Here is a 26,805-nt window from a genome sequence, read left to right as displayed (position 1 = left end):
CATAAATTGATTATAAACAATTGATTCTCACCTTATTCAAAGTTCAAATATCATATCTTACTATATTGTACTACAAATTTTTGAGACAACTCTTGGTTGAAACCCCACATACCTTCAACATACTTTAGAATATGTCCAATTTTAATAATCTACTAGAACTTTTTCTATTCTTTAACTCCTCACACATATCTAGTTCAATTTGATGCATTCATCACCTATGACAACCCACAATCCTCCTATCTTAGAGTACAAAAAGATAGAGACCTAGAAAACACAAAATGTAGCTATAGACAAAGGCAAGATGAAGCTGTAGGAAAAAAGACACCACTAGCAACCTAGAAAGGAAAATATCAAGAGAAATGATAAGCGAAATCCATCCCAAAGATAAGAAATAATATAATTTATGACCCCCTTAACTAACATTGACAATTTTTTCCTTATTGTGAGAAATTGAAATGTCCTACAAAATTGATGTGTGAGTCTCCATGGGTATAAGATACATGTATTCCTAGATTTTTAAGTACTTTGTGTACTTCCCAAGAAATCTAAGCCTACCCATGACATTTTTACCCACATAATATATGTGATGACAGGTTGCCTTGTGTGTTGTGTCAGGAAAATGCAAGGTTTTGTCAATGGCATCCCTTCCTTACCAACCAACAACTACCATTTGATTCAAAATATAATAATGTTGAGGGCATCACCTTCCACCACAATTTTCTTATAACCCTAATAATTTAGCATTTTCACTCCATGAAAAAATGCTAACATTTATGCTACATAAATGTCAGGATGCCCATATTGATAGCATATGTTGCTGACATAATGCATCTAGAATTCCTTGTTAGACCACCCCTCTTTCCCTACAAGGGTTGCAAAGAGATAAAAAAATCTAAATTCAATTTGATCGATCCTACTTAGGGGGATTCTATTTGATGCATTTTCTTAAACAAATCTTAGGGAATTTATATCTTTGTAAATAGACAAGAAGGTTCCAACCTCTTGCTATATCCCAATCAATAAAACCCAAAGAAGAATTGTGGGAAGATGGGTGAACCATCATCATATTCTCTCTTTTCTTTTTGGCCAATACTTAGAATACCATATTAGAATCTTTTATTTTATCTCTAGATATATATGATTATTGCACTCTTTCTATAAGGACCAACTCCAATAAAGTACACGCTACCACCAAATTTCTTTAGTAAAGGCACGATTATAGGAGGGGTGCCTAAGAATTAATCACCACGTGGTGATATTACTCAAGCACCATTGACATTTAAATAGGGAAAGAATATATTTTCTAATTTCCCAAGAAAGGGGATAAGAGAAAAGAAACTGAGAAATAATTTCTCCTTCATATTCACATAAAAAGCATTTCTTAACTAACTTAATTCCTCTCTTTTGCATCCAAGCTGATAAAGTTTCTATAACAGTCCACTAGAAGAAAAAAAATTTAACGACTTTCATCTTTGAAATCTTGTTCTAGTCAAACTCTTGAGGCTAATTTGGGGAAATGAGATCAAATCTCAAATTCATAGTCTAATTGAGCTATTCTTCCAAATAAGAATATCCCTATGGTCTGATATGTAGAAACTAAGAGAGGAGAAAGAATGAATTAGTTATAATGTGATCTCCTTTTAAGACTATTCTCAAATAAATTATTATCAATCTTTCATCTGTGGGGAGAAACGGAAGTATGCCAATAATTGCTAACTCTGTTTCCCATCTACTCAACCAACACATTTTTAAGTGTTGGAAATACCAAGTGAAAGTCCAAAGAAGATTGGTTGGTCCAAGGGCACAGCCTAAGATCTACATTGTGATTGTTACCTATCTACTAGATACAACTTTGAGTGAAAAAGAAAAGGATATTTTTATAAATATTGTTCTATATATTAGAACCATTCAGGAGAGAATCTTCAATAAGAACTTAACCCTTGTGAATGTTTAAATACTTGGTCCTCATAAAAAGAAGATTGGTTGGTCCAAGGGTACAACCTAAGATCTACATTGTGATTGTTACCTATCTACTAGATACAACTTTAAGTGAAAAAAGAAAAGGATATTTTTATAAATATTATTCTATATATTAGAACCATTCATGAGAGAATATTCAAGAAGAACTTAACCCTTGTGAATGTTTAAATACTTGGTCCTCATAATTTCTTCCCAATCTACTCCTAAACTCTATATATTTCATCTGACTTTAGTTTGAAGAGCAATATATAGAAGATGACTATCTAGAACATTGATGCCTCTAGGTGCTTAGAGGATCATACTATATTCCAATTAAACAAGGAAATGCACATTTTATCCTCAACACCAACCCATAAAAAATTTCTCTTGAAAATCATCTATTTTCTTATCCCAAGACATACACATATGGTATAGTCATAATGTATTGGAAAGTTCTTTGAATATGATAATGACCATTTATAGCTTACCAACATTGCTAAACAAAGAACCTTTCCAAGCTACCAACTTCTATTGGATTTAGTCAAGCAAAGACAATGAAGCATAACTATCATTTTTTCTATGGACAAAGGCTTATTAAAATAAATTGAGGGAAGATAAGAAATTTGGAAACCAAAAAAATCATCAATCCACACCTGTAATAATCTTGGAGTGTTGAAAAAGTAAAGCACACTTTTTTAAAGGTTTAGAATTTGACAAGAAAAAAAGACAAAATCATTAAGGAGAGCCTTCCAACCTTTGGTTTCCACAATAGTAGCTTCCCCAGAAAAAAAGGTATCATCAACAATTTTTTGATGGGATATGAAAGAAGAGATAGAGAACGGTCCAAAACCTTTGACAACACTAGCAGAAACCAACTTGTACATATTTTGGCCAAGAACACCAATTAAAATAATGATTAGGTAAGGGGAGAGAGGATCCTCAAAACTCAAAAGAAAAAAAGAGAGATCCATTGGTGAGCACAAAGATTTCAAGCATTTTAAAGTAGCTCACTTCCAAAAAAATTCAGAATCATGCCTCTAAACTCAACATATTGCAAAAAAACAATTAGAAAGTCCCATGAAACCATATCATACTCTTTAGAGATCTCTTGTTTTAGGATCATACTTTCTTTATTACCATTCTCCAAAGAGTAAAGCACTTTACACACTGTGAGAATAGTATCAGTAATTCATCTCCCAATAATGAAACCTTTTCCTAGTGCGGGTGGATGAGATATTGTAGGAATGGTTTAAGCTTCTAGACCAATGATTTACAAAAGAATTATAAAAAGGTATTACAAATATTGATTAGGAAAAAATCCTTCATTTTGTTAGCTCCCACAGCTTTAGGAATGAGAATGATGAAAGTATTATTCAATTCCTTGAGGATAGCACATGAAGAAAAAAGACTCTTTTTCAACCCCAAAAATATCTTTTCCAACCACATCCTAGTACTTCTTGGAAGAACAAGGGAAGAAACCCACCCAAACCCATGTATTTAAGAGGGTTGAGAGAAAAGATGATAGACTTCATTTCATCCATTCTGATAGGTCTTTCCATAAATAAATTATGTTCCAACAAGATGCAAAAGGGGGCACAATCCAATAGGGAGTTACATTTACCTTCTAGACAAGGGTGACTAGAAAGAGGTTGATTCAAAAGTTCCTTAAAATATCCAACCGCTTTATTTTCAATGTCACTCAGGGAAGTAATGTATCCCATAGCATAAATAAGTTCATCGATAAGATTACATGTTTTATGTTTCAAAGTAGACTAGTGAAAGAATTTGGTGTTCATATCTCCTTCAATTATCAATTGGATATTTATCTATTGGACTCTGGAGCACTACTAGTGAAATTTTTTTGCTTTATTCATGATATTGTAAAACTCAACTAAAATGACCTTTTCCTCTTTATCTCTATTCATATCCCAACAAAAAAATTCATATCCTTTTAATTCCTCTGCAATTGAGAATTTAGTTTCGCTTTTTGTTCAAATATATTGCAAAACGTACTTGTTCTAGGATTGTTTCTTACATTTTTCAATTTACTAACCTACCTAAACATATTAGTACCTTTTTATTTCATGCTCCACCAATCCTTAAAATAAGAGACAAACTCAAAGTTATTTACAAAAATGGGTGTTTATCTAGAGCAATCTTTGGATCTCACCAAAACTAGATAGGGTGGTGATGAGAACCAAATCTAACCACAAAAGAGACAAAACAGTGACTAAAGATATCCTTCTTGTTGGATATAAAATATCTATCTATTTTCACCTAAATAAGATGATCGCCAGTGTGCATATTGGTCCAAGTGTAAGAGCTACCTTGTACCTCCATAGTAGTGATGCTGCCATAGCGAGAAAATGCTGAAGATCTAGTATAGAGTCTAAGAAGTTCCTATTACCACCTTGTTTCTTAGAGGGATAGAGAGGCGTGTTGAGATCTCCCATTACAATGCAATTGTCTGTCAGGTCAAAGATCTGAAAAAGTCAGCTCAGAGTAGAGAAATACGAGACTAAATCTTAATTAGGACCCACTTCAACCTAGTCTAGGAATGGGAGAAGGAAATGTGTTTAGCATGCTTAACCTGATTAATATGGTACCAAACAAGAAGTTAGATTTCCAAAGAATCACAAGTCCTCTAGATCTAGAGGCTCCATCAGCATCCATAGCAATGACTTGTGTAAAAGGATAGGTAAAAGGATAGATAAAATTATTGCTGACAGAGAAAGATTCACTTGACACTTTGGTTTCTTGGAGCAACACAATGTTAGGATTCAAATCTTTAACGTTAGGATTCAAATCTTTAATTAGATTCTTGACCAAAAAATTTGTTGATGAGGATTATTAATACCCCTTATATTTCAGCGGACAACAATCATCGGTGCGAGAAAATTGAACATAATTTCTCGAGAGTGGTATGGCTACCATTAGCAACTCCATTGGCTGTCATCTTTTGTCTTTGGTCACGACCTGGCTGCCTTCCTAGCTAGAATAATCCGTTGTTTCACACTACAATAAAACATATAAAAATACGATACCAATTTATTTGTGGTTCAATTTAATATGGACAAATAGAAACATACTTTAATCATTTAGCGAATAAAATTGATACATTCATCAAAACTCTTTCCATATCCATCCTTGTGACAAATTAATTGAGTCTTAGTGTATTAGTAATCGACAAACACATTAAAGATATGAATAATCATTTAATGATGTACAATTCTATTTCTTGGTTTGTGTTTCTTTTTATGATGCATGATGTATGTTACCTGCTTTTCCAGTGCTTACAAACACAATTTTGTATTTTTAGTAGTGATAATTTAATACAGTTATATATATTTCTTCAATGTCTACTTTTAATGTTTCGAATTCATACTAATTTTCAAAAAATTATCATCATTAACATAGATGGTTCAATAACTTCTGTTATGTTTGAAAAATATTTCATTAAATCAGTATTACTCAGGAAAAAACGATACAACAATCTTTGCTATTAAATTTTTAATATATATATAGAGAGAGAGAGAGAGCTGACAATTACTACATATTTTTTAAAAAAAATTTAAAAGCAATCAAGACCTTACAAAACTAATTATCTAGAGTTGGTCAAATAAATTTAAAATAATAAGTACCAAACTAATTTTGATTGCAATAGTATAGGCCGATGGACAAGTACTAATAACATCCATTCCCAAAAAAAAACAACATGCCAAAGCAAAGCGCATATCAAAAACACCTCCCTATTTGCATCTACATCTTCAGCTTGCTTCCCAACAATATTAATCCTGTCTTGAATCGTAATACATTACATACAACTGCTAGTCATAAACTTGTCTACCATTAAAATAGATGCTCCAATCAACTCAGTGCATTGAATTTGAAAGTGCAGTTTGTTTCATGAGTAGGAGAGCGTCTGCACAATCTTGGCAAAGCTGCGAGGGATCAGGAACAACCTTTTCTGATACCAATGCAACCAGCTTCCCCTTTCCACCATAGCTTATGAAATGTATTACTACAGACTGCAGAAAATGAGAACAATCTCTTTAAAATGTTGTATAGGTATAATTCGGCCTCCAACCTTTTAAAAGAAAAGTTGTAACAGCGAACAAGGATACTTACCGCATGGTTAACATGGGCCGTAGGAATAATGTGTGTAACTGGGTTATCACCGTGTTTAATCTCTTCCACTGGCCCCATCACATTGGAGAGTCCCAATGTAAATGTTGTAAGAAATCTTTTGAAAAAGAATGCCACCAACTGCAATTCAAACCAAGATGGAAATAAATGAAACCCATTATAGAATTTGCGATCAATTATAGCTTATCCATTTGAAGAAACAAAAATCATCAAAAATACTTCATCCAGATCGATCTCTCTCTCTATATATATATATATGTTGGAATGTTTAATGCTGCTGACATTTGCCCCTAGAGCCAAATGCCCACCTACCTCCTTGACGGGTTGCAGAACAATCAAAAGAATTTATTGCATGGTAGATGAATTTTTGAAATTAGGAAAGAGGGGGAAAAATATGACAAAAGGAATGTTTGATTCATTCATTCATTAAGTGAATTAGCGGATTAGAAGTTTAGCAGAGCAAGGTAGAGCAGAGAAGGAAGAAGGAAAGAAGTTTGTGCCTGCAGTTGCACATGTTTCTTCCTCTGTTCATTCTATAAGTTCGTTATTGTTGGATTTGTCCTGTTGAAACAGTGATTGCTCCAGGCACCATTGTATGCAGCTATTGTATGCAGCCATTAGAGCTACAAGTTTGGAGTTTTAAGTTTGAAGTTGTTTAAAGTTTTAAGATTATTTTAAGATTTTCTAGTTGAAGCCGGATGCTCCCAGATTTTGTAATGATTTAATCAAAGTTGAATAGAAAGAAAGCAGACATACTTGAATCCATTGTTCTTCTTCTATTCATTGCATTTGAGAAGTTTGTTTAGAAGCTTCAAGCTTTGGGTCTTTGATTTTAATGGTGGAAACATTTACGTTGAAATTTCTTTAAGTTATAATTTTTTAGTTTGAGCCTAGCTCATTCGGCATCCATTGTTGTCGAGCATTGCCTTTTGTGTGCTGAGCTTACTCGACTTCTTCTTGTGCCGAGCTAACTTGACATCTACTACTTGTCACTCGGCACCTTCACATGCCGAGCAAACTGCCACTTGGCTCCTTAAGGTGCCGAACAAAACTATCACTCGACACCTTCACATGCTGAGCAAATTTTTTAATTTGTGATTTATTTTTTCACATGGTATCAAAGCTTTGAGGCCCCACATCCACAGTGAGTTAGGGCATTTATTTTCTTAGAATATTTGACATGGTAGTAGATACAGGAAAGATATGGCAGCAACCACCATCCTTTAATGGAAAATAATATGATACATGGGCAACGAAGATAAAAATCATAATAGTTACAAATGATTTGTAGGAGTTTGTTATAAATGAGTTCAATGATGTGACAGACCCAACTCAATATGCTACCCTCACAAATGCACAAAAAACTCATTTGAATGAGTCAAGGAGGAAAGATGCAAAGGCATTAAGTTTGATTGAAGTAGCAATGATAGAGATAGTATTCCCAAAGATTGCAACAGCAAATTATGCAAAGGAAGCCTGGTATATCCTTGAGATGAACTTCAAGGGGACTGATAAAGTCCATACAGTAAAGCTACAGAATATAAGGAGGGAGTTTGAGAACCTTCAGATGAAAGAAAATGAATCAGTTGCGAATTTTAATTCAAGGACCTCCAATGTGATTAATCAACTAAAGTCAAATGGAGAAGACTATCAAGAGCAGAGGATAGTGGAAAAGATATTGAAAAGTTTACCTCATAAATATGACAATTTGGTCATGACCATAGAAGAGGCAAAAGACCTCACTGTTTTGACAATGGATGAGTTGATGAGTACTCTCCAAACCTATGAACATAGTATCATTGGATCTGCATCTTCTTCTTCCCAAGAGAAAACATTTAAGGCTTAGTCAAGTCCAAGAGGAAGGGGGAGAGGAAGAAATGGCTCAGGTAGAAACTCCAGAGGCAGAGGCTGAGGTAATGAAAGACAAAAAAATGCTACAACAGAAAGCTCGAAAAGAGCAGATGGAGCAAGTAGCTCACAAAATACTTCAAGAGGAGATAAGAAAAATTACAACTCAAATAAGAGTAATGTAGAATGTTACTATTTTCATAAATATGGGCATTATGCAAGTGAATGCTGGAAGAATCAAAATGTGGCTAATGTGAATATGGAAAGTGGAAACAATGCCACTGCCTTTATCATGTGTAATGTTGGTGAAGAAGGAAGCCCTAAGGTTTGGTACCTCGACAGTGGATGTAGCAACCACATGAGTGGTAATGAAACCTTTTTTTCATTCATTGACAAGAGTTTCAAATCTGAGATTAAAATGGATAACAATGGAACCCTACTAGTAGTGGGCAAAGGATCTATTATGGTCCGCACCAAGCAAGGTAAGAAGAAGGAAATACAAAATGTGTATTCTACCCTTGGTATGAAGCACAATTTGATGAGCATTGGTTAGCTCATTCAAAATGGATACAAAGTGCTGATGGAGAATGATAGGTGTGTCATTCATGAAAAGGATGGGAGTAAGAACTTACTTGCAGCAGTTCAAATGACAAAGAACATAATATTTTTCATCTCAAGTTGGTGCTGCACCTCCCACACAATCAGCTTTAAAGAGTGTGATTGAAGACCCCTCATGGCTATGGCACCTCAGGTATGGCCATCTAGGCTATGCTGGTTTAAATTTTTTGTCAAATAAAAGAATGGTAGAAGGTTTGCCATGAATAAAAAATTCATGTGACAAGTGTGAGGCTTGTAAGCAACATAGGCTTCTCTTTAATTCTAAAAGTTCTAGGAGGGCTAGATACATATTAGAGTTAGTGCATACTAACCTAGTTGGTCCTATACAAGTTACTTCCATTGGGAGGAGTACTTATTTCATGACATTTATTGATGATTTTAGTTATAGGACATGGGTTTATTTTTTGAAGTCTAAATCTGAAGCATTTGATAAGTTTTTTGAGTTCAAAGCTCAGGCTGAAAGAGAATGTGGACACTATATCAAGGTCCTAAGATCAGATAGAGGAGGGGAGTATACCTCCAATTCTTTTGTAAATTTTTGCACAAAACATGGTATAAAGAAAGAGCTCACAACCAGCTATACACCACAACAGAATGGAGTGGCTAAAAGAAAGAACATGACTATTGTAGAAATGGCAAGGAGCATGATGAAAGAGAAAGATATCCTAACTAAATTTTGGGGAGAGGTTGTGGCAACAGCAGTTTACCTAATTAATAGGTGTCCTACAAAGGCAGTCCGTGATAGAATTTCAATGGAATCATGGTTACGAGGAAGATGGACAGTTGAACACCTAAGGGTATTTGGATGTGTTACATATGCACATGTGCCTAAAGAGCAAAAATAGAAATTGGATGAAAAAGGTGTGAAGTGCATCTTCACAAGGTATAGCTCAGAATCAAAGGCATACAAATTGTATGACCCATTGAACAACAAAATGATTCTCTCAAGAGATGTAGAATTTTTTGAAAATTAGTCATGGTATGGACCGACTGATGAGTCACCAAGCACCTCAAGTAAAGTGCCAATTATGAGTGAAGAGGATTCTGATGAACAATAAGAAGAAGGATCAAATAGAAGAAGAGGCAAGCAGCCTCAGTCATTGTTGAGCTCCTCTAGGCATGACCGAGTGTCAGTGCCGAGTAACAGTAAAGATCGAGCTAGTCGACAAAGCAGCAGCAGTGAAGATTCTAATCCCACACTCTCCTCCCTATTACTAAGAAAGATAAAGAGTCTTAGGGAGATATACCAAGATGAAAGGTATGAAGATTATGATTAGAGTGTTAATTTTGCATTATTTTTTCATAGTGATCCAATATATTTTGAAGAAGCTATTAAGGAGAAGAAATGGTGTAAGGCCATGGACGAGGAGATAGATGCTATAGAAATGAATGAGACATAGGAGCTAACTAAATTGTCTCCCAACAAGCAAGTGATTGGAGTGAAATGGGTCTACAAGACCAAATGCAATGCTAAAGGAAAGATTGATAGGCATAAGGCAAGGTTGGTAGTCAAGGGCTACAAATAGTAGTATGGTAGAGATTATGATGAGACATATGCTTCGGTTGCAAGAATGGAAACCGTGCGTGCTGTCATAGCAATTGCAGCTCAGCAAAAATGGAAGGTATTTCAAATGGATGTGAAGTATGCCTTCCTAAATGGTATATTGAAAGAAGAAGTCCATGTGAAGCAGCCATCTGGTTATGAAGTTGTAGGTGAAGAACACAAAGTATATAGATAGAAGAGAGCTTTTTATGAGCTCAAGCAAGCTCCAAGGGTATGGTTTAGTAGGATTGACTCATATTTGATGAGCAATGGCTTTAGCAAAAGCAATGTTTAGCCTACCCTCTACATCAAGGCAGAAAATGGAAATGTGTTGGTTGTTGTCTTGTATGTAGATGATTTGATTTTTACAAGACTCTAATTGGTGAGTTCAAAGAAACCATGAAAATTGAATTTGAGATGATAGACCTTGGTCTCTTGAGATTTTGTAATGATTTAATCAAAGTTGAATAGAAAGCAAGCATACATACTTGAATCCATTCTTCTTCTTCTATTCATTGCATTTGAGAAGTTTGTTTAGAAGCTTCAAGCTTTGGGTCTCTGATTTTAATGGTGGAAACATTGACGTTGAAATTTCTCTAAGTTATAATTTTTCAGTTTGAGCCGAGCTCACTCAGCATCCATTGTTGTTGAGCATTGCCCTTTGTGTGCTAAACTTACTTGACTTTTTCTTGTGTTGAGCTAACTCAGCACCTACTGCCTATCACTTGGCACCTTCACGTGCCGAGAAAATTTTTAAATTTGTGATTTATTTTTCATAAAAGAGACACATACTAGTGAAGTGAAGTGCATTTTGAAAACTTATCTAGATGAATATCTGAGTCAATGATAAGGTCTTGTTACTATATCTAACCTCAAATATTTACCTTAGTTGGCATGTGTCTAGCTATAGCGTATGTCAGTTTGTGTCATGTCCCCTATTCAAATAATTAAAAATAATAATCTTTGCTAAGGCAGGCAGGCCCAAAAAGGTGAAGTTTCAAAAAAAGGGCATAATCTTTGGAAGCTAATGGACTAATAAATGAAAATTATTATTAAAATATGTTTTATTAACCCCTCTTGGATTTGAGTTAGGGTTATGCCCTCTTTTAAGGGGTTTGGAGGCATTTTGGGCTGATTCCAGAACTTGATTTTTGCGCATTGCTTTGTTGTTCTTCAGAGGCTACCAGACCTGTGGAGAAGGAGACCCAAGAATGAGAGTTTGCAGGTTTCCAAGAAGGCTAAGGATAGGATTTTGAAGCCATTCCATGTGCATGCTCATGCAAAGTTTGCCTTTGTGCTGAACAGTGCAGATTTGTGAGTTTTCGGGTGTGTTTTTTGTAAGAGTTTGGTGTTTTCAGTTGTTTATTTCATATCAGTTTGGTTTGCTGCTATATTTTAGACTTTTAAATGTTAAAATAGAGCTGAATATATGTATTTGGATATGATTATACTTCTATGATAGATTATTAAGTTTTTGTGGTGATTCTGGGCTATTTTGTGCTATTTTTGGGAGCCCAATGAGCATTATTTTGTCATCCATTTGGGAGCTATTGTATGCATGTTATACAGATCTCAAAATGTCATTTTATAGGCTATTATGCTGCTCAATTTTTTGTAAAAATGTCCACTTTCAGATTTATTAATAATAGGTGAAGCTGTGAAGCTTTTGGTACTATTTTTGGCATACCCGATTTGGAGTTTATTGAGAAATTGGTGGATCTTTGAAATATTGGTTGTTTGATTTTAAAAATCTGATTTGAGGCTTGAAATATCATACAAAATTAGTAAAGGGACATTTCAGTGGTATCAGAGCTATGATCTTGCTAGCCTGAGGGTTTGTAGAAGTTTGCATGTCAATTTTGACAACTATCCAGATCTTGCATGTCATAATTTATGATTGCATGTTGCTTCTAATCAGCTGCATGTCAAAATCTATGGTTGCAAGATACTTCTAATCATTTGCATGTTAGTTCTTGGTGAATTTGGTGGTTGCATGTTGCTTCTAATCAGCTGCATGTCAAAATCTATGGTTGCATGCTACTTCTAATCAATTGCATGTTAGCTCTTGGTGTTTGAAGAAGTTATAACCTATTGGGGTTACACTCTAATTTATCTAGAATGGACAGGTATAGTAAAAAGTCTCAGAGGACACGATCTTGGACAATTGATATCCAAAGTTAGAATAGTAGAAAGAATGGTTATTTAGACATTTGAGATAAACTTAGGAAAATAAGTTATGACATGTCTGAACAGTTGGTTGAGCACCACCATATAATGAATGACATGTTGTCTGACCCAGCTAATGTGGATAAGTTGACTGAATTTCTATTTGGCAGATTTTCTCACAGGGTAGATGACACAATTACCAAGAACTTGCATGAGGAGTTTGAGAAACTAGCTTATAGCCAGGCTGAGGTCTCAAATGCTAGTCCACCACAGGAGGTAGTGAGAAAGGATATTATGTAGATTGATAGTAATGGTCCACTTGATACTCAAATTGAGACAATTGTATATAGGTTGTCAAAGGGTGATGTCACAGGTATTCAGGATGGTATAGTTACAATAGGTAGTGACTACAACATAGTGGGTTCAGATGATGATTATGAGGATGTTGTTGTGCATGATGGTGAGATACCTGGTAGAGATGAGCAGACATTAAGCATTCATGACTTTGCTGAGAAAGAGTACCAGGCACAGTTAGATGCTTCGACACATGAGGTTGAGGCTGGTAGTATTTCACATGATTTGTCCAGCCAGCTAAAAGTGAACGAAGACAGTATTGTGACTTCATTATCTCATCATGACAGGTATGTGGAGTTAGTTGGTATTGGTCATATTACTCAGGTGAGGAGTTTTCTTGAGTTACCAGCTGATTCTAGTTTACAGATATGGACTTGAGATTGTTATATTGGCATTTGGGATTCAGTTGACTAAAGATCTTTAACACTTTTTGGTAGCAGTGTTTGTTTGGGTGCTATCATGGATTTGATTAGCAGATTGCACAGTGTTGTCTTTTGTTGTGCCAGCAGCTTGTCCGATGCTGGTATTAGTTTTTATACACTGGTGTTGGGCTTTGTTCATATATCCAATCGACCATACTTGCTGGAATGTGTTGATGATCTTTCATATTTGGCAGTGTGTACAGATGAGTCCTAGGATCATATTGGCATTGATGACATCCAGGAGGATGCAGTGGGTAGTTTTGAAGACTTAGTTTCCTTGGCAGTTTCTTTTGGTATAGAGGAGTTAGACATCAGTGCTATAGTTTTTGATACTCCATATGTTGATATGAGCTTTGGAGTTGATTCACAAGATATGGATGGTAATACTCTAGAGACTAGTAACTTTGAGGATACTCTTTTAGACAGTGCATCAGAGGAGGTTTGTAGGAGACAGTCTAGCCAGTGCCATCATGTATCTAATCAATTGAGAGTTAGTGAGCGAGACATTGCTATCGCTTGCCAGCATTTTGATGCTGCTTGTCAGTTGTTAGCCAGTTATGGATCGGTTTTTCCTACTAGTGATGAGTAGGGAGGCAGTTATCTTTCCTTGACAGAGTTTCACTCTTTATGGGAGGCTATCCAAATTCTGAGACAGGATTATATGCAGTTGGTAGCCAATAGAGATTATCTTATGGAGTGGGGCAGTACAGCATACGATACATTGTTGGCCAAGGAAGATGAGGTGAGTGAGCTTACTCAGCAGCTTGAGGTGACTTATGAGATTCTTGAGAGTACACAGTTGTCTTTCAAGGAGTCACAGTTTCATTTGGCTAAGGTGACCATGGAGTTAGAGCAACTACAGTCTTTACTAGATTCTATACAGTCACAAGCTATGGTGTCTGGTGATTCAAGGATGTCCATGGTCAAGATTGTCAAAGATAGTGGAGATGGGGATGCATCCATTCTTGATACTAACATTTTCATATCAGGTTTGTCCCCACTAGAGTCAAGTTCAATTGAGTTGGGTGCTGCAACAGATTGTTGTGGTATGCCTGACATGGTGGTGACCTCTAGTACTAATGGCACGAAGACTAGAGATGATGTATCAAAGACCATGTGTGATGTTGGTGAGCTGACAATTGGCATGGTTCCTGCTAGTAATACTACTCCCTTGGCGATGTCTTCAGAGGTAGTAGTCAGTTCCAACTTGGTTAGTGATCAATTGTAGTTAGTTACATCTAGATTGTAGTCTGAGCCACTGACTGAGATTGGCGCATTTTATCGACATTACATTGTGAGGTATGCTCATCAATTCACCTTTGATGACCATGTTGATGAGATGATGATACAAAGATGTACTTTGGTTCCTAGTGCTTATCATCAATTATAAGATAGTTTGATGCCTCAGGATGAGAGTTGTGATGGGCACGACATGGCGATAGGTCCCACAGTTGACAACTTGATAATACATGACTTAGAGCAAGAGTTTTGGAGTGATGCTTCAGCAGGTGTTGTCATTGATTCTACTCCTTTGGCTATGACATCTCATGACTTAGCTGGTGATCAATCACACTGGGTTGTATCACTTGTTCATGGTGAGTTGTTGACTGAGGTTGGTTTTTTTTATCAACATTATATTGCAAGGTATGTACATTAGTAAGCATTAGATCCTTGTGTTGAGGAGTTGATGGCAGACAAACTTGGTTTGGGTTCCATTTCTTGCTGTTTATCTTGTGATGGCTTTTCACCATCAGGAGTGCATGGGAGTTATAGTTATGAGACAGTGGCCGGTGATCTACAGAATTGTGTTGACTACAGGAGTTGTACAGTGTATGGATTCTCCATACTTGGTACAGTTTCATTCGGGAGCATTCACCATTGTTGAAGAGTTGGATTGTACATTCTGTATAGGCCAATGGGATGTGTTGATGGTATTTACTATGTTGGCATTTTGATTTGTCCACTTTACTTGAGTTTTGATGTTCTAAGAGTTTGTGTCTCATGGGTTTCTGACTGTGGAAGTTGTGACTTTGGAGTTTGGTTGAGCAGTAATTGTCAGTTTGATTATGGATTTCTCTTGGTTATATTTTAGAGGATATTGCAGGAGCCTGTGTTAATTGACAATAGTATAGTTCATGACTACATTTGGGATCTAGGTGGATTCATTGGTCTATTGTTCAGCCATTGCTTGAGGACAAGCAATATTTGGAAGGGGAGGACTTCTCATGTCCCCTTTTCAAATAATTAAAAATAATAATCTTTGCTAAGGCAGGTAGGCCCAAAAAGGTGAAGTTTCGAAAAAAGGGGATAATCTTTGGAAGCTAATGGACTAATAAATGAAAATTATTATTAAAATATGTTTTATTAACCCCTTTTGGACGTGAGTTAGGGTTATGCCCTCTTTTAAGGGATTTGGAGGCATTTTAGGCTAATTCCAAAACTTGATTTTTGCGCATTGCTTTGTTGTTCTTCAGAGGCTGCCAAACCTGTGGAGAAGGAGACCCAAGAATGGGAGTTTGCAGGTTTTCAGGAAGGCTAAGGACGAGATTTTGAAGCCATTCCATATGCATGCTCATGTAGAGTTTGCCTTTGTGTTGAACAGTGCAGATTTGTGAGTTTTGGGATTTGTTTTTTGTAAGAGTTTGGTGTTTTCAGTTGAGTATTTCATATCAGTTTGGGTTGCTGCTATATTTTAGACTTTTAAATGTTAAAATAGAGCTGAATATATGTATTTGGATATGATTATACTTTGTGATAGATTATTAAGTTTTTGTGGTGATTCCAAGCTATTTTGTGCTATTTTCGAGAGCCCGATGAGCATTGTTTTGTCTTCCATTTGGGAGCTATTGTGTGCATGCTATACAGATCTGGAAATATCATTTTATAGGCTGTTATGATGCTCAAATTTTTGTTAAAATATCCACTTTCAAATTTATTAATAATAGGTGAAGCTGTGAAGCTTTTGGTACTATTTCTGGCATACCCGATTTGGAGTTTATTGAGAAATTGGTGGATCTTTGAAATATTGGTTGTTTGATTTTAAAATCTGATTTGAGGCTTGAAATATCATACAAAGCCAGTAAAGGGACATTTCAGTTTGGCCTCGAAAGACAACATCTTGAGTCTGGAAATCCCTGTTGTAACACGGCAGTATTGAAGAGGATCTTCATAGTGAACCATTGGAAGTGGGATTATGAAAAAACTTACTTTGTTACCCCACATAGATTTTGATTGGGTCTTCATATTCCTATCTAGATCCTGACAAATTTTTAATGTCAAGCTTTAAAAAAAAATTACCATATTGTTTTTCGTAGGAGTAAAGTATGAATGTCTGCCTTATATTATTGCCTCATATTTACTTTAAGTACAGTAGTCTACTTCATATATATATATATATATATATATATATATATATATATAGAAACAAAGCACATTTACAAAGAATAACAACTACAAACAACTACACAAGGTAGCTGGAAGAGAGATTCATCATATAAAACAAATGACTACAAAACAGCTATTTAGTCTACCTCATATTTACTACAACTGCTGCTCGTAGTCTTGATTTATTTTATTTCATTGCTTTTAGTAGGGAAGATATATCTTCAGCTTGATCTCCAAGTGGGGAAAAATGTTGGAGTTAGAATCAGATTTTAGACAACATGGTTTTACTTATGTCAAGATAAAAAATTGTAAAATTTAAATAATATGAGTATGTTAATCAAACAAGAAAATATATGAATAAAACTCTAATAATTTGTAATACAAATAATTGTTTAATTTCATTTTCAACATTTTATGTTATAATTTTTCTGAACATTAGGGAAGAGGATCTAATAATTGGGCAAGTTCCAATGATTGTGACAAGATTGTACCAGAAATGTGTCTATTTTCTAAAAAAAAATCATAGTGTGATGCCACATCAGCTGCACAAGTATTTGGTCTCTAATGACTATGATTAGTCTCACTTATTTTGGGTTGTTTTAGACACAAAAAAAAAATATTGATATGACATTTTATTTGATAATATGACTTTGAAACCTTAGTTTATGGTGCTCAACTACCAATCCTCTCCCATAATATTTCTTAAAATCTTGTAAGTACACTCATTCAATATAGATCTTAAACTCTCTTAAATACATGTCCTCAATATATCTATAAACTCTATGCTAGTCAATTGCTATGAATACCATTTTGATGTCTGCCCATATAACGTACAAGTCCAGCAGAAATTAATGACCTCGTTCAATGTCTGCCACCAAAATCAATTTGTGCTCAGGATCATCGTAGACAAGTGAATTGAACATCTCTATGACAATCAATTCGCCATAAAATGGTAAGAAAAACTTTAACCTACCCCATTCACTGCGTTTTAATGAAACTGATATCATCCATGTTGAGAGTCACGTAAGCTAGACGCTTGGAACAAATCAGGGCTTTGTTTGTCCCTCTCAATAAATTCTTATCATGTATCCATAGCAGAGTGATTACCATCTAATTGAAACAAGGATAAATTGTTGTATTAAGTTGAAAGCTATTGTTGATGAAATGATTAAGACTGAACAACATTTCTTTTTGTACATTCAAAAAAATAAATATAAAGCAATTAGTTTCAAAACAAAATTATTATAGAAAAAACAAACTAAAATACTAAAAACCTAAAACCATACAAGTGAGAAACAACAAACCTCAAATACAAAAACGAATGTAATGCAAAGTACAAGAATCATATTGTAGACAATTTGCAGGAAGCCTTTGCGTTTTTCGTTAACCATTGTACGTTGTGGAATGGTTTGTGGGACTTGAGAATCATTGTATTTGCTTGTGGAATTGAGAATTAGGGATAGGAGTGAGATACAATCTCCTAATGAATGATGGATTCTGAATAAAAGACTAGCTGCTGCATCTTCAGAAGGAACATTCAAAACATGAACTTCCCATAGAAGCCTGCACGGATTCAGAGGTGGAGCAGTGACCAAAGAGCTTGTATAGTCATTCACAATGATGGGATTTTCTCCAAGTGAGGGGCTTAGGCTAGGAACAATCATATGGTCTTCTATCACTACCTCTCTTAAACACCACTTCAGATTCTTGTGTTTGTCCTTTATCTGCAATCATTCAAAACACTGATGGAGGATTATTTTTTTGGAGAATGAATAAGTAATTAAAGAATGGAAAACTATTGTAACATCATCTAGATGCAATAGATGCTAAATGTAACATTCACTTTTACAAGAAATGCATTTTTAGGCATGAATTGATAAAATATGACTTGGAAACTATAGAATCCATTCGTAATAACAATATTATAAATTAACTACTTGTAAAGAAGTTTCCTATTAATACTTCTAAAATATTAATCTATAAACCAAACAACAGACAACTTACTTCCTGTGAACAAAATTATGCAATCTTTTTAATAGAAACTATGGAGAAGTTTCTAAAACGGCTATCACCTAGACACAAATATATACATATAAAGGAAAATCAAATGGATCTAGAGTCTGCATTATAAATGAATGAACAAAAGGAAAAGGGGGAGAATAGTAACCACAATACTAGAGAATATTTGGTGTTGAGATAGATTATTTTGCGGTGAAATTTTCAAGCGAGTGATGTCAATTTCTTTTTTGAACCCCACAATGGTCAAGATGTAACTATCCGATAACGGATTTGAGGCGATGCCTACCACTGGACTCAACGGTTCTTCATGCTTGGAAATAGCAGCGATGTGATTTACGTAACATGCTTTTTTCACTATGATCTCCATCAGGTGTATCTTGGCCCCCTCCGAACCATTACCATGATCATGAATATTTCCGTGATAAATGTTGGAATGAAGAAGTACGGTGAGGAGCACCGTATGGTGAATGAGCCTCACTGTAGGGGAAAACCACATTACGGTGGTGTCATGGTGCCGGAGGTGTCGTGGTGGTGCCAGATAGTACAGTGGTGTCGTGGTGCTAGACAGTACGGTAGTGACAGACAGTACGTGGTGTCTGATAGTATAGTGGTGACGGATAGTATGGTGACAGTTATGATGTGAAGCAGAATTGCTTGAAAATAGTTGACATACCAGATTCCATAACGAATTGCATAGTGTATAAATGTATGTGAGATTCGTTGAGGGGTGGACAAGCCTAATGCCTGCCAAAACGTTGCTAAGTCTATGGTTGATAGTAATGGTTGTATTGCTGTAGAGGTTGAGTCTAAAGGACAAAGTATCATAGTGGTAGTAGTCAGGTTGATTGTAAAGACGATCTGAACTTGAATCCATTATTGTTTGTATGTAATGTATGTGTTACTGTAATACAAAGGGCAACACTCTAGTTCTTGACTGGTGGGTTTTTCTTGAAATGGTTTCCCACGTAAATCTTGATCTCCTATATATTTTGTGTGCATTATTGTTGTTTTTTGTGTTCTTTATTTTTACTATACATCTCAATAGATTCGAACCTTTTAGGTTTTCCCTGTAAATTGACATTTGAAAGGCATTTCGACAAGTAGCTTTCCTAACAAGTGGTATCAGAGCCATTACCCATTACCATTATCTTGTTGGTAGAGGTGGTTGTATTGGATAGGGTTGGTCGTTTGGTGTCAATTTGGTTCTGGTGGGAGTTTATCAAGTGTTCATCTAGAAATTGAGATGGCGAGTACATTAGGGAGAATAGAGATCAAAAAAATTGATGGCACAAACTTTGAGTTATGGAAACTTAAAGTGGAGGATATGTTGGTAGATTGAGATCTATGGATTACTGTGTCTGGTAACAAGCCTTCAGGCATGAAGCAAGAAGATTGGGTTTTAACAGATCAAAAGGCCAAAGGGCTAATAAGGCTATGTCTTGTAGATTCTATTCTATTGAATGTTCATGAGGAGAAAACTGCAGATTCTTTGTGGAAGAAGTTGGGAGATATTTATCAAGAAAAATCCTTGGTAACCAAGCTCTTCTTGAGAAAGAAGTTGTACTCCTTGAAGATGGACAAATGAATGACTATGGCAGAGCATTTAAACACATTCAATATGGTGATTAAACAATTGACATATGTTGGTGTGTATGTTAGTGAAGAAGAGTGTTGCATGCTACTGCTATGCTCATTACCTATTTCATCGGATCATCTTGTGATGACCATTGGAAGTACTACCACCCAATTAAAAATGGATGAAGTGGTTGTTGCACTTTTGTCAGAGGAGATGCAGAGAAAATCTTTTGAGGTGGCTAAGGATGCTCTCATTGCTCAAGCTGAAGCGAAGGATAAAAGAAAGAAGGACATGAAGCCTAAATCTTTTGGAAAAAAGTCCAAAGTAAAATGTTGGAATTGTGGGCAAACTAGTCATATTTGAAAGGATTGCAAAGAGAAGAAGAAGAAGAAGAAAATGGAGAGTTCTTCTAATTATGAGTCTTCTCAGAGTGATGATGAAGATGCAAGGAGTGTTGCTTTGGCTAATCGGTCATCTGATGATGACTGGTTAGAGTGATTCAATCTTCACGTGGAAGATGTTTTTCATGATGCCATGTGCAACTTGACACCATAGTTTAGTGGGAGTTGTTGGCAATGACGTAGTGAATGGACTTCATTGGTATTGTAGATATTGAAGGCGTGGGATTTTGATGTGGCAAAAGGATCTTTTCACATTTGTTGAAGTACTATTTGGAGATGTTATCTTCATGTGACTAAAGATGTTGACATCTTGAGGATTCAATGAGTCCTTGGTAAAGGTGTAGATTCTGCTTTCATGTTAGCTATATTAGGTGACTCCATACTACGTCGAGTGGGAGATTTTTTGAATGATGAAGTATGATTAGGAGCACCATATGGTGAATGAGCCTCACCATATGGGAAAATCACAGTACAGGGGTGTCATGGTGCCATAGGTGTTGTGGTGTTGGAGGTGTTGTGGTGCCAGAGGTGGTGGTGTTGTGGTGCCAGAGTCATGGTGTCGGTTGTGTCATGGTGCCAGACAGTACGGTGGTGTCTTGGTGATGGAGGTGTCATTGTGCTGAAGTCATGGTAGTGTCAGATAGTACAGCAGTGTGGTGGTGCCAGATAGTACGATGGTGATGGATAGTACATGATGTTAGATAGTATAGTGGTGACAGATAGTATAGTGATAGTTATGGTATTACGTAGAATTGGTTGACCAATTATGTAATGTAACAATTGACATACTAGATTCCATAATTAATTGCATAGTGTATAAATGTATGTGATATTTGTTGAGGGGTGAAAAAGACTAATGCTTGGCAAAACATTGCTAAATCTACGGTTGACAGTAATGGTTCTCTTGTTGTAGAGATTGTGAGGGCTGAGGCTACAAGTCTGAAGGATAGAGTTTCATAGTGGTAGTAGTCAAGTTGATTTGAGATTGAGTCCATTATTGTTTGTATGTAATGTATGCATTACTGTAATATAAAGGACAACACTCTAGTTCTTGACTGGTGGGTTTTTCTTGAAAGGGTTTACCACATAAATCTTGGTCTCCTATATATTTTGTGTGCATTATTGTTGTTTTTTGTCTTCTTTATTTTTCCTATACATCTTTATAGATTTGATCACTTTAGGTTTCCCCTATAAATTGACATTTGGAAGGCATTTTCGCAAGTAGCTTTCCTAACAAGTGGTATTAGAGCCATTACCCATTACCATTATCTTGTTGGTAGGGTTGGTTGTATTGGGTAGGGTTGGTCATTTGGTGCCAATTTGGTTCCGATGGGAGTTTATAAAGTGTTCATCTGGAAATTGAGATGGTGAGTACATTAGGGAGAATAGAGATTGAAAAATTTGATGGCACAAACTTTGAGTTATGGAAACTTAAAGTGGAGGATAAGTTGGTAGACCGAGATCTATGGATTGTTGTGTCTAGTAACAAGCCTTCAAGCATGAAGCAAGAAGGTTGGGTTTTAACAAATTGAAAGGCCAAAGAGATGATAAGGCTATGTCTTGTAGATTCTATTCTCTTGAATTTTCATGAGGACACGAAGCCTAAATCTTCTAGGAAAGAGTCCAAAGTGAAGTGTTGAAATTGCGAGCAAACTAGTCATATCAGAAAGGATTGCAAAGAGAAGAAGAAGAAGAAGAAAATGGAGAGTTCTTCTGATTCTTAGTCTTCTCAGAGTGATGATAAAGATGCAAGCAGTGTTGCTTTGGCTAATCAGTCATCTGATGATGATTAGTTAGAGTGATTCAATCTTTGTATGGAAGATGTTTGTCATGATGCCATGTGCAACTCGACACCATGGTTTAGTGGGAGTTGTTGGCAATGACATAGTGAATGGTCTTCATTGATATTGCAGATGTTGAAGGCATGAGATTCTAATGTGGCAAAAGGATCTTTTCACATTTGTTGAAGCACTATTTGGAGATGTTATCTTCATGTGATTGAAGATGTTGAAATCTTAAGGATTCAATGAGTCCTTGGTAAAAGTGTAGATTCTACTTTCATGTTAGCTATGTCGAGTGACTCTGTACTTCATCAAGTGGGAGATTGTTAGAATGAAGAAGTAAAATGAGGAGCATCATATGGTGAATGAGCCTCACCATATGGGAAAACCATAGTATGGTGGTGTCATAGTGCCAGAGGTGTCTTGGTGTTGGAGGTGTTATGGTGCCAGAGGCAGTGGTGTTGTAGTGTTGGAGGTGTCATTGTGCCAAGTCGTGGAGTTGGTGTCATGGTGTCAAAGGTGTCATGGTGCCAAAGTTGTGGTGCTAGAGGTCTTGTTGTCCTAGAGTCATGGTGGTGCCAGATAGTATAGTGGTATTGTGGTGACAAACAGTCCGGCAGTGACAGATAGTACGTGGTGTCAAACAGTATAGTGGTGATGGATAGTATGGCGACAGTTATGGTGTGAAGCAAAATTGGTTGACCGATTATGTAATGTAACGGTTGACATACTAGATTTCGTAATGAATTGCATAGTGTATAAATGTATGTGAGATTCATTGAGGGGTGAACAAGCCTAATGCCTGGCAAAACATTGCTAAGTCTATGGTTGACAGTAATGGTTGTATTATTGTAGAGGTTGTGAGGGTTGATGCTATGAGTCTAAAGGACAGAGTCTTAGAGTGGCAGTAGTTAGGTTGATTGTAAAGACGATCTAAGCTTGAGTCCATTATTGTTTGTATGTAATGTATGTGTTACTGTAATACAAAGGGCAACACTCTGGTTCTTGACTGGTGGGTTTTTCCCGAAAGGGTTTCCCACATAAATCTTGGTCACCTATATATTTTGTGTGCATTATTGTTGTTTTATGTGTTCTTTAGTTTTCCTATACATCTCTATATATTCAAACCCTTTAGGTTTCCCCTATAAATTAACATTTGGAAGGCATTTCTACAAGTAGCTTTCCTAACAATAAACATGTTTACCTTCTTTAAGTGAGTAATGTTGGTTGTCTTCATTTTTTCATGTAGATGCTTACATGTTAAGCCAGTGGAAAAATATAAAGGAGATAGCTTGTTTAAGTAGGGGAAAGGATACAAGTTTATATTTTGATAGTTATTATGTTCTATTTTTTAATATATTATTACTATTAGTTGTAGTTGTGACATTAAGTTGTTTGTAGTGATTTTATATATATATATATAAAATTTTACACGTTTACACTTGTAAAATACATATTTGGTTATAAAAAAAATCAATAAATCATGTAATAACATATTGACATATCAAAAAAACATTATTTGGAGCACAACTATTAGTCAAACTTTGTTTTATCATCTCAAAGACTAAATTGTTTCCCTGGTATAAGTAAATGTGAACATCAAATTACCAAATCCAAAAACAAATTGAAATAACCAAGAATACTAACATCTCTCAAGACTAATGAAATTCAAGTTGGTTTAATTATGAAGTAGATAATTTCAAGAAGAGAAGTTTTCTTAGAAATATATGACCTAGCACACATTGCATGTCTTTTTTGGGTCCTCAAAAAATGATACTTATGCTTATTGAGTTGTAAGAAATAAAAATAATTCTTTGCTAAATATAAGTTATTGGTCACCGTTTGAAATATTGTCCAAATTCATGTGAGTTTTTTATTATAAGATGTATACTCTCTCCAACTACTTTTTTTATGAACACATTTATCATTTTCTATAAATTGATAAAAAAAATATGTATGTTTTCACCAAAAAAGGGTATGAGTTCACTCCTTAGAGTTACACCTAATGCTTGCAAAGAAAGAAACCTAAGTGAAATGTGCAAATCCCAATAGGAAAAGAGACCAAAATAATAATAAAATTTCATAAACACTAGACAAAGGCAAATGGGGATTCTAGTCATTTGATTTTCCCCATTAATCAATAGGGTCCTAGGTGATGTTAGGAATGGAATATCCCTCGTCAATAGCTACATCTTCTCCCCTTTGTCTTTATCTTCTTTACATACAACTCAAATTTTTACAGTCAATCCAACGATCCAAATAACTCTCCTTGAATCCCACCAATGGCCTTTTCCACTTTGTCCTAGGTAGTTTTATATTAAGTAAACAATTCCTTGATTTGATCACCCAATAGAACCTAAGACTCCTTCATAGAGACCATTGAAAATAGGATCTAACTCTTCTCTTCCTTTAGAGGCACAAGGGAATGAATCTCCAAAATCTTCTGATCCAGAAACTCCTAGTTGTGTATATTCTCACCAAAATCTCTTCCCACTTCCCATGTGTTACCCATGAATGGTCCATATTTATTTCTTTTACATGGTCATAGTATTTTAAAGCCACTATTAAGAGATGGTCTCATATCAAAGTTCAATTGTGAACATTAACTAGTTCAATATTCTTTATTTTCAAGTCTTTCCGTTGAACAAATCTCTAAACTTGAACATTGAATACTTTGTTCAAGGTAAAAGGCTCATAAGTTCATCAATTTTCTTGGTCAAGTCAGGAAAGTTATTCATTCCAAAAGGATATTTTTTCTCATTGTTGAAGTTGAACACGAACATTGAACACTTTGTTCAAGGTTCAAAATTCAGGAGTTCACCTTTTTGTTTAGTCTTTTTTGTCAAAGAGCATAGTTTCCACTAGTTATTGACTTATGAACTTGAACATTGAATTGTTTTGTAGTTCAATTGTTCATGTTCACTTGGTTAGAAAGGCTAACACAATCGGTGCCATATGTCCAGGATGACAACTCAATGGAAGCTAAACTTTGTACCGAAGATCTATGGAAAGATATGTATTATTTGTGAGCTAATAGAAATGATGAAAAGGCATGTCATGGAACGTGTAGTGCCGGATTGAGCTTCTAATGAATGTAAATAATTGTCCTGTCATTGGTCCTTTTAGCCATTCAGATGCTTAAAGTCTAGGTTTTTATGTTTTAAAAGGGAAGCCACATATTTTTCATTCCTTTCCATTGCTACTTTTAGTAAAGATTATTTTAGTAACATCTAGAAATATGAAGAGGTAGCTTAAGAATTATTTTTAGCAAGCTTGCATGCACTCGACATTGTGAGTCTCTAGCCCTTCATTTTCAGGTGTCATTTCTTTCTTACATTATCTTAAGGGCTATGAATTCTTTGTGTATTATTATTTTTTGGATAACTTTCTTGCCATGGTTGTTGCATTCCACCCTAAGCTACCCAATAAGGTTAAGGGGTCTATTATAAGTAGTTTCTTGCCTAACATTGGAGACATATTCCTTGCTAAAGAACATATGGGTAAATTATTGAGTAGATTTACAAAACCAGAACCCAATTCCATATTTGAGAAAGTCTTAGATAGTGGTCTATTGCAAGCGTCTACTTTTCCCAAAGCTTTCCCCTACCTTGAGTTGGTCCTAGCATGTAGAGATAGGTACGATGTAGCCAAAAAGTGTATCCTTGATTTTAATGGTGAAATCACGGTGTATGATAGCCAAGTTGCTATAATGGGTACCTTGGGGATCCCTCCATATGAAATTTATCAAGACTAGACTATTAGTTCTTGCTACGCATAATTCTCTATGGATGTCACTAAATTTAGTAATACCATTACAAAAGGTTGGCTTTTCAAATTTGAGAGAGGAGGTTCCCATCATTTTTGTCCATTGATCCAAAAATAATATCATCCACATAAATTTTAACTACTAAAATATCATCATTGACGAATTTAATGTATAAAGTGCTATCTGCACTACCATGACAGAAACCATTTGCAATCAGATGTTTATCTATCCTAGAATACCAAGCTCTAGGAGCTTGTTTTAGACCATATAGTGTTTTTTTAAGTTGATACACATAATCTAGTTTATCAGAAGATTCAAAACCTTATGGTTGTTCCATATAATCTTCCTCTCCAAGTAGCCATTTAAGAATGTTGTTTTAACACCCATTTGATAAACCATGAACATTTTATAACTAGCATATGCAAGAAAAATTCTAATAGATTCCATTCTTGTAACTAGTGCAAAATTTTCACTGAAGTCAATTCCTTCTTGTTGAGCATAACCTTTACATATAAATTTGGCTTTGTTTCTTACAACATTACCATCTTCATTCAATTTATTTCGAAACCCCCATTTTCCACCTATGACGTTCTTGTCATCAGGCTAGGAAAAAGTTCCCATATTTTATTTTTCTCAATCTAATTTATTTCATCTTGCATAGCATTCAACCAACAATAATTTGTTAGTGCTTTAGTTACTATTTTTGGTTCAAAATTTGATATTAGATAGAAACGTTCAGCAATATTATCATGCTCTTCTATTTTGGCTTTTCTTCTAGTTAGAATCCCTACTTCTACATATCCAATGACTTGATACTTATGA

General features: G+C 35.4%; 1 protein-coding gene across 1 annotated transcript; it reads right to left on the bottom strand.

The window, feature by feature from the left end:
- Nucleotides 1–5,831: 5,831 nt before the first annotated feature.
- LOC149565650 (wax ester synthase/diacylglycerol acyltransferase 3-like) lies at nt 5,832–19,333 on the bottom strand. The gene is made up of 7 exons (XM_089816363.1): nt 18,608–19,333; nt 17,745–18,164; nt 17,423–17,550; nt 16,148–16,336; nt 10,999–11,029; nt 6,088–6,225; nt 5,832–5,987 (listed from the first exon to the last, which is right to left on the bottom strand). Exons 1-7 carry the CDS (start codon nt 19,331–19,333, stop codon nt 5,832–5,834), a joined length of 1,788 nt encoding a protein of 595 aa, XP_089672489.1.
- Between the last annotated feature and the right edge of the window lie 7,472 nt (nt 19,334–26,805).

This window comes from Cupressus sempervirens, chromosome 3 (genome assembly GCF_028749045.1).
Source record: "Cupressus sempervirens isolate cs-2001-9-10 chromosome 3, ASM2874904v1, whole genome shotgun sequence".
Lineage (NCBI taxonomy): Eukaryota > Viridiplantae > Streptophyta > Pinopsida > Cupressales > Cupressaceae > Cupressus > Cupressus sempervirens.
This window is presented reverse-complemented; position numbering and strand designations above follow the sequence as displayed.